Below are 13,267 nucleotides of genomic sequence, written 5' to 3'. Positions count from 1 at the left end.
GCACAGACTAATATTATGATTATGCTTATGGCATTTCTTCATGTTAGTAACAAGCATGTTTGTTTTGTGTATATGTTAGAAATTGTCACCTTTTTTTATTCTGTCCCTCAAGCATTTGCTTAGCAGAAGCAGGCGTTACATACAAATCTGTGCTGATTTACCCCACTGAGCTAGGATACACATTCCCTAATAACAGTATGGCTTTTTAATGTTTTGTCACTAATATTTTAAAATATTTTAATCAAAACAAAGGTCACTCTAGAAAAAAATCACTGAAATGAAGAAAGCCATGTGTCACCTTCCCTCACCGGTTGTTCTGCTCTCCAAATGACCACTTTTCACCATTTCTGTTTTCAATTCTATAGTTTCCTCCATATATAAAAGGGATATTGTCTGCTGCTCTTTCTAGAGTTTTAATGTTGCTTATTGATCTGAGCCTGCGGAGGAAGAAGACTTAGCACACTGCTTTAAGTTTTCTCTACTTGTTAGCTTTCTAAATTCAATTCAATTCAATTCAATTCAAAGCTCCCGGTGCAGTGTTACGAAACACAGGCTGTTTCTGATGTCACCTTGTCACTTCTCCGTCTTTGTCAACTACCTGCACGTGCACAATCATTAATGCTTCATTTTCCCAAGTCTTTCCAAAGAGGGAAGATATAAAAACAGCTTATTTTCCAAACTGCTTTACTAAGTCCCATACAAAATTTTAGTTCTTTCTGCTCAGATTTATAAAATAAAAGCTCCTAATGTGAAATGCCAAACAAATTCAGCCAAGTATCTTTGACTTTATTTCCATATACTTTTCTTTTATAAGCCCTTACTATAACAACAGCTTCATTGAGTTTTTCTGATTATGTAAATAATTTATAGTGGCAGCATTTATTCTTGGGGTCGTAGACTCCACTGGACATTTCATACTCCTATCTTAATAAGCCAGGCCTGGCACCATTTCCCTCAGAGAAACACAGAGTGGGAAACACAGCCAGCAAGGGGGTCTGGCCAAGAAAATCCTGCTAGCATTGCCCACTGCAGTCCGGGGACTATGAACTCTTTGACCCTCTAGAGGCAACTGAGCTATAAGACTGAGGCCATATGTGTGGGAGCGACCCTGGCTTAGAAGCCCCATGTATCTCTTATAATAGTGCCACAGTTATAGCTACCAGATGTGCCAACAGGGATGCACCCAGTAACAAGATGTGCCAGGGGTTAGTGCATTCAGGGAAATCAAGGCCAGGGCTTCCCACCAGGATACCATCATTCATACATAACCCTCCTGTCCAGATGCCGTTTGGAAATCAGGGATTGTGTTTACATTAGCAATGTTGCCTGGTGACACAGCTACTATTCCATCTTCATCAGATTTCTCCTTCAGTGGAGCTAGAGGGTTATCCTATGCTCCTTTTTGCCCATAAAGCAGAAAAAGTATTAACTCTTTGCTAACAACAGCATTTTCATAAGAGATAAATAATGTCTTCACATTTTAATACTGACATCTACTCCAGGGGAGGGCTTGGGTTTCGAATTGCAAAAGCACAGCTGCTAGAAATGTATTACTGAGTTTCTCTGGTATCACATTCCATCATCTGCATTTTGACAACATTCCCAATTGAATTCCTGGGGTCCTTTTCTTGTGGAACTCTCTGAGGCTACCATCATAAAATTTTCCTTTATCAGTTTCCCATTTTAAAATTGCTGTATTTGAATCTCATGGGTTTTGTTGTTGTTGTTGTTGTTGTTTTTACTGGTTTATATCTTCTAGTGTAAGAAGAAAATATTCTAATTTCTGCAGGCACGAAAATATCTATATTCTATTCTAACACAATCAATATTTTGCTCTGGCATAGATTTTAAGTTTAAAACTATAGAATTTAAAGTATTTCAGTTTTGTTCCCCTACATCCAGTATTACTTTCTAATGCCATCCTGCTTCTCATTCTTTTCGTATGTTCCCTCATTTTATTTTCTCTCTAGAACGTTTAGGCTTTCCTCTTTATTCTTGGTCTGACATGGGTCTTTTTCACTTATTTTCCTGGATGCTATTGGCTTTCGTGACCTGGAGACTTGTATCTCTGGGAAGTTTTCTTTGTTCCACTTTCTTTTTGCAGTCTTTTTGGAGCTCATCTTAGTCACATTTTGGAATCATTAGTCGATGTATTATTTTGGCATCTGCCTTTTGTGTTGAGGGTTTCTTTGAGAGTTCCGTTCTCATGGGCAGTCTGACCAGAGTTACAGTGACACAGGGGAGAAGGTGATTAGAAGTTCTGTGGTCCTTAAGGGGCCGTATTGACTGAGGAGATTCTCTGTGTTGTTACTGATTTATTTTCTCCGGCATCATTCATAATCTCCAGAAATGAGTCCACAACTAGTCCTTGCGGTAGAGTGGAGGGTGCGGGATGGTTCCCTCAGGGGAGGGCACAGGGCCAGTGTCCAACCATTCCACATGCAGACACTTGCTTCTCCTGCTTCACTTCCGTGCTGGGCCTCCTCCCTTCTCTACTTGGAGCCTGATTTTACCTCTAGACTCCTACCTCTTCCATTCAATTTTTCCAAAGAGTAGGCTTGTGTCTCCTCCTCCCTGGTGTGTCTTTCAAGAGATGCCTGGGTTTTCTATAAATAGACCCTCAATTGTGCCATTTTGGTCTTTTGATTGGTTTCCACTGTCCATGGTGCCTGGGAGCTTGAGGCCCAGGTGTTCTTGGGAAGGTGTGTGTCCCTCGTCATCACATGCTTCTCTGGTTGTGGCTTCCTCTCCTTTGCTTCCTACCTTCCAAAACTTGTCGAAATCTCTCAACCTCTGGCTCCCCGTCTCCCATCCTGTCTGCCATCATGGATCTTCCCCTCGGTCAGTGTTACAGGGGCTCCTAGAGAGAAGAGAGAAGAGCAAGTCTTAGGCCACGGGACGTATCTGAAGCCTTGGTTGTTCTATTATTAATACGTTTATGGAGGCACATCTGATGCTATGTCATGTTTCTATAGAACCAACAGCCCTAATTAATTGCCATGGATTGCAATGCTCACTCAACACCATTTGGTGTGTTTTTTGCAAAATTCTTGTATATGCTGCTGGCCTTCTCTTTCTCACTTGATAGATATACATACATATAGACATAAATATAGATATAGACACACACATGACACGTATATAGGCATCCTCACAACACCTTTCTCAAGAAGATCAAATCATTCCCATTTTATAGATGAGAAAATTTAAACTCGGACAATTTAATCATTTTGCCCCATGTTAAGAGTCAAAGAAATGCCAGAGCCAGGATGCAGACTCAGCTCTGACATCTGACAATCTCCATCTGAAATTAATTTTCTATGTTCCTGTTTTTATGAATCTCCAGTTAGAGACATCTGGAGCATGAGACACGCTGTTTGGGCAGCCGTTGGCCTGGCTGAGTCACTCCATCTTTCTGGTTGTAGGAGAAATGTCTCATGCTCAGGAAGTCTTCCACGGACCATACAGAAAATAGGTTCCCCTTACCTTCTTACCACTCTATTTTTTTCCTTTAAATATAAGGAAAATATATAATTATTTTATTTACCTGTCTAGCCTTTCTTTTCCCCCAAAGGTAAGGAAAATTCCCTCAGAACTGGTACCTTTTTATGCCTATTTTCTGTCATATCCCCAGAGACCGTCACAGTTTTAGGACACGTAGCATTTGCTCAGTCAGTATGGGATGAAGAGGGGTACCAATCAGTTAAGGCAACGATGGATGCTATAACAGTTAAGCCCCCAAATCCCAGTGAAGTAACACAACAGACATTTATTTCTTACTCCACACCAATTGGGGATGTTTGTGGGCATGTAGAGGGTGGGGTTCTGCTCCACACACCATTCAAAACTCCAGGCTGACACAGGGGCTGACCTCTCCCACACATGGCTTCTGAATTTGTGAGGACAACCAGCATCCAGCCAGCAGTTTGGAGAAGAGACGAGGTGAAGTGTCTCTCCAGAAGGGGGGTAAACACCAGACCCAGAAGAGGCTTATATGCCTTCTACCCTTATCTCAGTTACCTGGACACACTTAACAGCAAGGAAAGCTGGAAGGAAGAGAAAAGAGGTGTGCTTAAGAGTCAGTCAGTGTCAGCCACAGGCAGGAAGGAAGGAAGCAAGGGAGGGGAGGAGGCTGTGGCTTCAGCCACGCTGAACTATACGGACTGTCTCCAGGCAAAAATCACAGGGAGGTAATGCTTTGTATTAGTTTTCTCTTGCTGTCCAACAAATTACTGCATGCTCAGTGGCTTTACACCACACCCGTTCATTAGCTCACAATTCCGTAGGTCACAATTCCGGCTCCATGTGACCAGGTCTTCCGCTCAAAGCTGAAATCTAGATGTTGGCCAGAATGAGTTTTTATCTGGAGAATATGCAGAAAAAGTGCTTCTGAGGTCATTCCAGGTTGACGGAGTCCTGTTTCTTGCTGTTGTGGGACCGATGACCCAATTTCCTTGGGGGCTGCAGGCCAGGGCTTGCACTCAGCTCCCAGAGGCCCCTCACGTTCTTTCCACCTGGCCTCCTCCATCTTCAGGCCAGAGCAGTGTGTGGGATCCTGGTGCTTCAGATCTCTGACTTCTGCTTTTAAAGAGCTCATGATTAGTTTGGACTCACCCAGAACAATTTCCGTATCCTCCAGTCCCAACTGACTTGACGCTTGAATTCTCTCTGCACAATCGCTTTGCAGCAGTACCTAGTTAGTATTTTCTGAAGTAACCAGGACCTGGAAATCTTGGGCGGCGTATCTTGGAATTCTGCTCACCATATATTTCCTTCAAAACACCCAGTCTTCTCAGCCTACCCCTGCCTAAAACATACAATTTCTGTATTGCCTTAGAAACATGACTGAAGAGGGTTGAAGTTGTTTCCTCATTGAAAATAGTAAGAGCACTAAGTCTCTCCCTATCTCCGTGAACCATAGCCATGGTAGCGAACCCTGATGGACAGCCCCTCATCCCCTTGGGTCCTCCACTCCCTCTTTGCACAATGTTAATTCATAATCCATCGTCATGGATTAACCGTTAATCCATAACCCATAGCCACTGTCTTGCCATTACTCTTGAATCCCTTGATCCTGTCAACCCAAACCCCTGATGTAACAGTTTTCTTCTTTCTCTCCTGCATCATGATTTCCCCTCTGTGCTGGATGGGTCTCATCAAGATGCAGTTGTTAAAAACCAACAAAAAACAGCAACGACCACAATATTTCTTTTGACCCTATTTCCTCTTTGGCTGCCACCCTATTTCTTTACCCCCTGCAACTCCCAACAGTAAAGCTCATTTCTTCCTATTTCACTTGTGAGTCCCTTTGCAGGTTCCATCTTTCTCCTCCAACCTTTGAATACTGGAGTGTCTCAGGACTCAGTCTTGGGGTTTCTTTCCTTTCTATCCAATTTTAATTTCCTGGTGAATTAGTCAATCTCATAGCTTTAAGTAACAGATCTGTGTTGAAGACTCTCAAATTAATGTCCAGTCCCAGCCCCTTTCTCGTGAGATTTATGGCAGGAGAGCCTCAGATCTGCATATCCAGTTTCCTACTTGGTGCCTCCACTTGGGCATCTAATTGTTCTTTCAGACTGTCAAATCCAAAACTGAGCTTCTGTTCCCCTCAGAAGGCTGTTCTGCCCACAGCCTTCCTGATCCCCGTTCACTGTAGCACTGGATGACTACTTCACCTAACTCCAGAGCCATCAACCTCATCTGAACCACTGTCGTATTTTGCCTGGGTTATGGCATTTTCAATAAGGGGTCCTAAGGATCTGTATAATGCACACATTAGAGTTAATTACTCCTCTACTCAAAATCCTGCAAGTGCTACACATTTAACTCCAAAACCTGTGTAACTGGGAATTCCCCGGTGGTCCAGTGGTGAAGACTCTGCGCTATCACTGCAGTGGGCCTGGGTTCGAACCCTGGTTGGGGAACTAAGATCCTACAAGATAAGCAGTGAAGCAAAACAAAACAAAGCAAAACAAAAAACAACAATAACAAAACAATGTAACCTTAAAATGATTTACAAGGCCCTCCAACCTGACCCTTGCGCTCTGCCAACTCCTGGCCATATTCTCAAATGGCATCTCCTGCTGCCCATCTCTCTCTCCCTCCACTTCAGCCTCTCCGGATTCTGGATTCTTGCTGCTCCTTGGACACGGGGCATGTTCCTGCCTCCAGGCTCTCACCTAACTACACCTGTGCCTAGAACCAGCATCCGCCAGTACCTCCTTAGCTAACTCCTTACCTTCCCAGTCTTTATCATCTTCCAACCTACTTTACCATTCACTTACTTAATGTGTATATTCTTAACTGTCTGTCTTACGTCCCAGAACATCAGTCCCATGAGGACAGGGGTCTTTGTCTGTTTTGTTCTCTGAGACATCTTAAGTACCTAAATCAGTGTTTGACACACACTAAAGACTCAAAATACTTTGTGTGAATTGTGAATAATTAGTACTGACTATGCTCCAGGCATGGTGCTAAATGTTTACAGTGAATCAAATTTGTTTAGCCTCATTTTAGGAATTAGGGATGGAGACACAAAGATAATAAGGATTTGGGCCAAGGTCCCAACTAGGAAGTGGCGGAGCTAAGTCTGGCTCCCTAATGCCTCTGTGGTACTTTACTGCACTTTCACTGCAGACAAATAGTATGACCTACTTATTCAAGGCAAAGCATATTTCCAATACACTCTCTTTTCTCTGCCTTTCCTCCAAGAAAGGGTGTGATTTCACATTAAACTTTAGTGAAAATACAGGTCAGAGTAAGACTAATCCCAACTGTAGAATGAAATAATTTTGTCCCTTGGATAACTGATTGTATACCTCAATGAGCAGGTTTATCTCTGTGGGGCAGAGACCTTTCTGATCCCCTTAAGAGACTACCTACTTCTGCATATGAAGTTAAACTATAGGAGGTTCTCTCTGAGAATTGTAACTAGATTACCTCTTCGATCCCTTCAAAATGGAGTGACTGAAAGAAAGAGAATTAAATATAAATGATACTATCTCATAAAAGGACATTATTTGATAGGAAGGAAGAGAATTGCTCTTCTATGCTCTATCGCTCTTAAAATATGAAATGTTTTATTGGTTCTGAACAATATAGGCAAGATTTACAAAATCAGGAATGTATTGTCTTTGATCTCATTCTAAAAATTGTACTTTTTGAAAACTTCAAAAGAAATGAAAACGTTAAACTGTAAGATGATCTTTTCAAAGAATCCAGCAAAATATTTGGCATAATAAGCTCTCTTTATGTGTTCTTTTTCATTTCTAGATAATTCTAATGCAGTGATCATATTTTTGGTATTTCTGATTATTGTGACATCAATAGCCCTGCTTGTTGTTCTCTATAAAATCTATGATCTGCAAAAGAAAAGATCCAGGTAAGAGTTGATTTTAAGATGAAAAAATAATAATAGTAATAATAATGATGAAAACCCATTTATGAGGCCAGTTTGGAACCAATTAAGTGAAAAATGTGAATTCAGAGACGACAGGACTAAGTCCAGGACATCACTGACCTTTTGATCAAAGACTTTCACATGGTCTTATTGGTTTATATTAAATATTAATATTTTCTACGTTCACTAATAACTGGATGGATTCCCTTTAATAATAACCAATGAAAAGAATGTGTCTTTTCTTTTAGTAAAAAGTGGTCAGAGAGATCTAGAAATGACAAAGGAGAGAAGTATCTAGGGAAGGATATGCATTCCTCTGTCCAGGAACAACTACATTTTACGAAAACCAAGGTGTTCCAAATAAAATAATGTGGTCAGTTATCCGAGTTTGGTTGACCACCCGTGATTGGTTTATTCCTCCCCACTTTTTCTCCCTCCCATCATCCCCTCCCATCCGCTGCCCTTTTCCTTTTTGTCTTCCCCCTCTCCACTCCCTCCTTCCTTCAAGACATTCATTAAACATAAATTGATTGCCAACTAATTTCTATGTTTCTTAAGAGTATGCAAACTTACATTTCTTATTTTCACAGCAATTTAGATGAACAGCAGGAACTTGTTGAAAGGGGTAAGTATGCACATTTTTTTACTGGTGATTATCCCCCTCCCATTTGAATCTACTCATTTGAAATAAGAATTCAATATTTAAAAAAATCTAACCTGGACTTCCTCTGTGGATACAATGATGAAATTTAAGTTATGTATTTATTCAACCAGCAAGGATCTATGCATTTCCCAGAGTAAGCCAAATATTGTGCCAGCACTGAAAATACGTCAGTGACAGGCCACAGACTCTGCTTTTAAAGGTTTAGAATCTAAGAGAGGAAGAGAGACATGTGGACAAATATGACAGATTTGATAGATACCATCGTCGTGGACTGTGTGTGGTGCTATAGAAAGATGGAAGATGGAAAGCTGATTGTGGAGAAGGAAGGAATTGTGGGGAAACATTGAGGAAGGAGCAGATGGAAAGCCACACAAATGAGGAGTGCAAGTGTATTCATGTCCCTGCCAGGGTGGGACACTGGCTGTTCCCACTAAAGGCACATTGATGGACATGACAAAAGATGGCAATTTGACTTAGGAAATGAAAACATATTCCATTTTTTCTCTCTTCTTAAAAACGTTTACAGTACTTCTTTCATTTCTCTTTAAAAATGTGATTTTTGATCCATTTAAAGGGCAGGAGATAAAGAAGTTGAAAACATGTTTATAATATAGGAAATGGTTTGTTTTTTTCATCCTCAAGACAGGAAACATTTCAGAACTCCTCTATCTGGTTTTAACTTGTCTCGGAAGGGTTTCCCTCTGCCAGGGCAGGTCCCAAATCCATAAGCAGAAGCTTTTGGGCAGGTTCCTTGGAGCTCCCCAATAGGCTTTATTTTCCATTGCAGAGTCTTGCCGACACCGTATTTTATATTCCGCTTGTTTGTTAATCTTCCTCCCTTGTCTAGAATGTGGGCTCTGGGACGGCAGGGAGGCTTTCCTTTCCCATTTAGTGCTTTATCCCCAGTACCTGGGTGGGCATGTGGGTTCCATACGTGTCAATGAATAAATTAAAGTGGGAGATAAAGTGTCCCGAGGGTTAGTTTTTATAGGTGGGCTGAGGGATGGATGAAGATCACAAGAGTGACAGGCACCTAAGACAGGAGGGGCACCATTGCCAGGGGTCAAGGAGCATTTATCTCAAAGTTGACACTGATCACTCCTTGGAGTGATTAGAACTTACCCAAACTCCATAAAACCCCGAAGGTGGCCCTAGGTCAGAATTAATGAATGCCAGAAATCTCCAAACACCCAAAGAAGCAACCATACATGGACAGTTTGATAGTTATGATTGGATAGAAAATTTCCACGGACAAAAAAATAAATGTACAACCCTAATGGGCACCTTCTTTCTTCATCTAAAAAATAGGGGAAATTAACATGAATACTGAAAAACTACTGTCAGATATACCTGGGATAGTAGGAGTTGTTTCAGTATTCATATACACTTACAGCTATTTACATTAATATGTATTTTGTTGTTTAGTAAGTTATTTCACAAGCCTAGCATATAATGAGTTTCACTCTGGTGGCATAAAATATTAACACAATCTGTTCACAGTCAACTATAGAGATTATCACATTAAGATGAGTCCTGGGTATAGAGTATTCATCATATTCTCTTATTTATATGTTTACAGTATTTCACAAGTTAAAATAGATACAATAAAAAGAAAAAATTACAATATAGATGAGTATTGTTATTACCATAAAATGCTTTTAATCCAACAAAAAATGCATATATCCTCACAGTGGTGATATTTGGTCTGGAATCTGTTTGTAGATAGAAAATGAGGAAGGACATTCTATGTAGAGAGAACAGTGTGTGCAGAAACATGAGGACAAGAAAGTGTGTGATGCACTTGGAGAACACTCACGCCTAAGATGTAAAGCAAGTGTAGGAAACAGTGTGGTTGAGATGGGTCAGGTGAGATGATAAAAAGGGATCATATATCACATTAGACATTGAAACTTTAGCCTATAGGCTATGGAGCACAAACAATAGTGTGAGTTTTTTTCAACAAGCAGAGCTGCAGGCTCGTATTTGTATTACAGAAGATTAATTTATGGCAGTTTAAAAGATAAGTCAGGGTGGGGACAGGCTGGAGTCAGGGAGAGGAGTCTGGAAGATGTCCTTACGTGGATGAAGAAGAGTCCTGAGCATGATCACAGGCAGAAAGGATGGAAAGTACACGGTGACCTGTTGGATACAGGAACAGAGGGAGAAATCGTGGATCACCTGGAAATTTCCGTCTTGAATGACTTTGTGAATGGTGGTCCTGTTTGCCAAGATTTGAGATGCTAGAATAAAGGGAAAATTACTTTGAACATCTTGACTTTGAGGTCCCTATGGAATAACTGGGTGGAAAATCTGAGAATAAGAGGGAAAGATTAATACAAAGGCCAGAAAGGGGCTGGAGCCCAAGATTTAGACGTCATAGGTTTACAGGTGAATCTTTATGTGTGAGTGAGATTTTCCAGGTGGAATGTGTATGTAAAGGAAAAACACTAAGGACTGAATCCAAGGTATATATTTAATGAAATTTGCATGAACAAGGGAAAGAGAGACATTAACACTAGTCGTGAATCTTTACTACATTTAAAGATGATGAGAAGCAACTGATGAATGTGGAGCCCATCCATGCAGATGTTTTGTTGGAAACTTACAAGAGAAAGATCGCTGATGAAGGGAGGCTCTTCCTGGCTGAATTCCAGGTGTGTGCTCTTCTCGATACGTGATGAGAAAGTTTACTCTGTTATCAACGTAATTCACCTTAAATGTATTGTATAACCATTTGCCTTGATAGTTTATCCCACATAATAGTGCAGCGGAGTCAAAGCAGCTATTTATTAGCAGATATTTGCAGACCAGAAGATCATCGTCATAAAACTAGTCAACATTTCAAGATAATGCTGCTTCATTGTATGAATACTAGTTATGAAGCTGTATCTCGAAACGCATTTGGCTGATTTTGTCCTTTTGCTCTAGGTAATCATCCAAGTGTGTTTTTCAGTGAATTTTAAAGTGGCAGAGCAATAACTGCTAAATTTGCTCTCCTTCATGGGATTTATTTTCCAAGTAGCCTATCATTCATTTTTCTTAAAGAGTGTTTTTTGCATAATTCCTCATAATGTTCCTTTATTACCATATGCAACTTGTTCATCAGTGTAAAGGAAATACGTTCCAGGAGGTGTCATTTGTTCAAAAGGATAAGTGGCAAGGGGAAATGGTTTTTCTTGAACGTGACCCAAAGGATCTTTGTGTCTTTCAGAGCATTCCGAGGGTATTTGGCAAGTTTTCTATCAAGGATGCTCGAAAACCCTTTAACCAGAATAAAAACCGCTACGTTGACATCCTTCCTTGTAAGTGCTCATCGAGAACTGGATTTCCATACATTTGGGCTACTTGATTATTCATGATTTCACTTATTTAATATTTCTTTTCTTTGAACAGATGATTATAACCGTGTTGAACTCTCTGACATAAACGGAGACGCAGGGTCCAACTATATCAATGCCAGCTATATTGATGTGAGTAAAAAATGCATAACAGCCAGATGGATTTAGATCTTCATCATTTTGTCTCTGACTATTTTCATTCTTCTGGTATCTATGCATTCCGTTCAGCTCCTTCTTTGCTATGGCAAATTTTTATTTGTTTAAATTTTTTATTTTTAAAAAATTTTATTGGAGTATAGTTGATTTACACTGTTGTGTTAGTTTCAGGTGTACAGCAAAGTGAATCAGTTATACATATACATATATCCTCTCATGGAAAATTTTTAGAAATATTATTTGAAATGATCTGAAGGAAGCTCATAAATGCCATTGATATAAACAACAAAATCACTAATATTTGCAAGAATAGTTATTTATTATTTGTTATTGGTGGTAGGTAATATAGGATTTTTCTTTCCAAACAGAATGATAACTAAGAATTAAAATACTCTTGTACCTGTTATACGCTGGATATTATCTAAATTATCTATGTGTGTATTTCTCATAAGAGCCCCGTCTTTGCCCCTCACCATAGAGGATAGGACTGGGAGGCTCTGATTAATTTGGTACTTTTGCCCTTTTCTTATTTATTTATTTTTGTTTTTAGTAAATTTATTTATTTATTATTTTTGGCTGTGTTGGGTCTTCGTTGCTGCACGCGGGCTTTCTCTAGTTGCGGCGAGCGGGGGCTACTCTTCGTTGCGCTGTGCAGGATTCTCACTGCAGTGGCTTCTCTTGTTGTGGAGCACAGGCTCTAGGCACGTGGGCTTCAGTAGTTGTGGCTCACGGGCTCAGTAGTTGTGGCTCACAGGTTCTAGAGCACAGGCTTAGTAGTTGTGGCTCACGGGCTTATTTGCTCCGTGGCATGTGGGATCTTCCCGGACCAGGGCTCGAACCCGTGTCCCATGCACTGGCAGGCGGATTCTTAACCACTGTGCCACCAGGGAAGTCCCTGCCCTTTTTCAATTAGTAACAGTATGAGGATATAGTGCATGGTTAATTTATCTAAAATGTTTAAAAATGTAATTTATTAAACAACTGTTCAGTAAGTAATGCATCACATGAATTTAAAAAAAAAAAAAGCAGTATAAAAACACAGAGAGACTTAAAAACAATTCCTCCCACCCAATCCACCATTTACCCAGTGCCTCCACCTACCTTAAAAGGTAACCTCTATGTTGTTTCCTATTTATCCAGCGGGAGTTTTTTAATACACAAACAAGAAAACACCAACATTTGTTACCCCCTCCTTTATCCAAAAATGTTAATGTAATATTCACGCTGTTCTGTACAATGCTTCATTTACTTAAAACATATATCTTGGATACATAAAATATCACTGTAAAAAGCAGGGACTGGCAAGCTTTCTCTGTAAGGGACCAGATAACAAATATTTGGGGTTTTGCCGGACATACCATCTCTGCCACAGCTACTCAGCTCTGAAGCCCAGTGACTACACTTCTATAAACAATATATAATGTGGCTGTTCCGAAAAACAAACTGCATTTACAAAATCAGGCCATGCTGATTTGACCCACAGGCTGTAGGTTGCTGGCTCTGAACACCGAACATTTCTACATCTTTCTTTAATATTTTTAGAGTAATTCTTGGCATAGCTGCATTATGAGGTATTTAATCAGTTCCTATAGTAACAAGTGTTAAATATGGTTTCTAATCTACTATTACAAACAATGGTTTAATGAATAATCTTGACTCATATTACTTCTCAATGAGTTTTAGCGTATCTGTAGGATAAATTCCTCAAAG

The 13,267-nt window shown here is 40.1% G+C and overlaps 1 protein-coding gene across 4 annotated transcripts in view; it reads left to right on the top strand.

The window, feature by feature from the left end:
• PTPRC (protein tyrosine phosphatase receptor type C) overlaps positions 1–13,267 on the top strand; it is a 123,114-nt gene that overhangs the window by 89,432 nt on the left and 20,415 nt on the right. For all 4 annotated transcript variants that reach the window (XM_079918165.1, XM_079918164.1, XM_079918163.1 and 1 more), the window contains 5 exons: positions 7,273–7,381; positions 7,990–8,024; positions 10,608–10,717; positions 11,275–11,365; positions 11,457–11,533. In XM_079918165.1, the coding sequence (XP_079774291.1) occupies positions 7,273–7,381; positions 7,990–8,024; positions 10,608–10,717; positions 11,275–11,365; positions 11,457–11,533 (422 nt within the window). The remainder of the gene's footprint in view (positions 1–7,272; positions 7,382–7,989; positions 8,025–10,607; positions 10,718–11,274; positions 11,366–11,456; positions 11,534–13,267) is intronic.

The sequence above is a fragment of the Stenella coeruleoalba genome (assembly GCF_951394435.1).
Source record: "Stenella coeruleoalba genome assembly, chromosome: 1".
NCBI lineage: Eukaryota > Metazoa > Chordata > Mammalia > Artiodactyla > Delphinidae > Stenella > Stenella coeruleoalba.
This window is presented reverse-complemented; position numbering and strand designations above follow the sequence as displayed.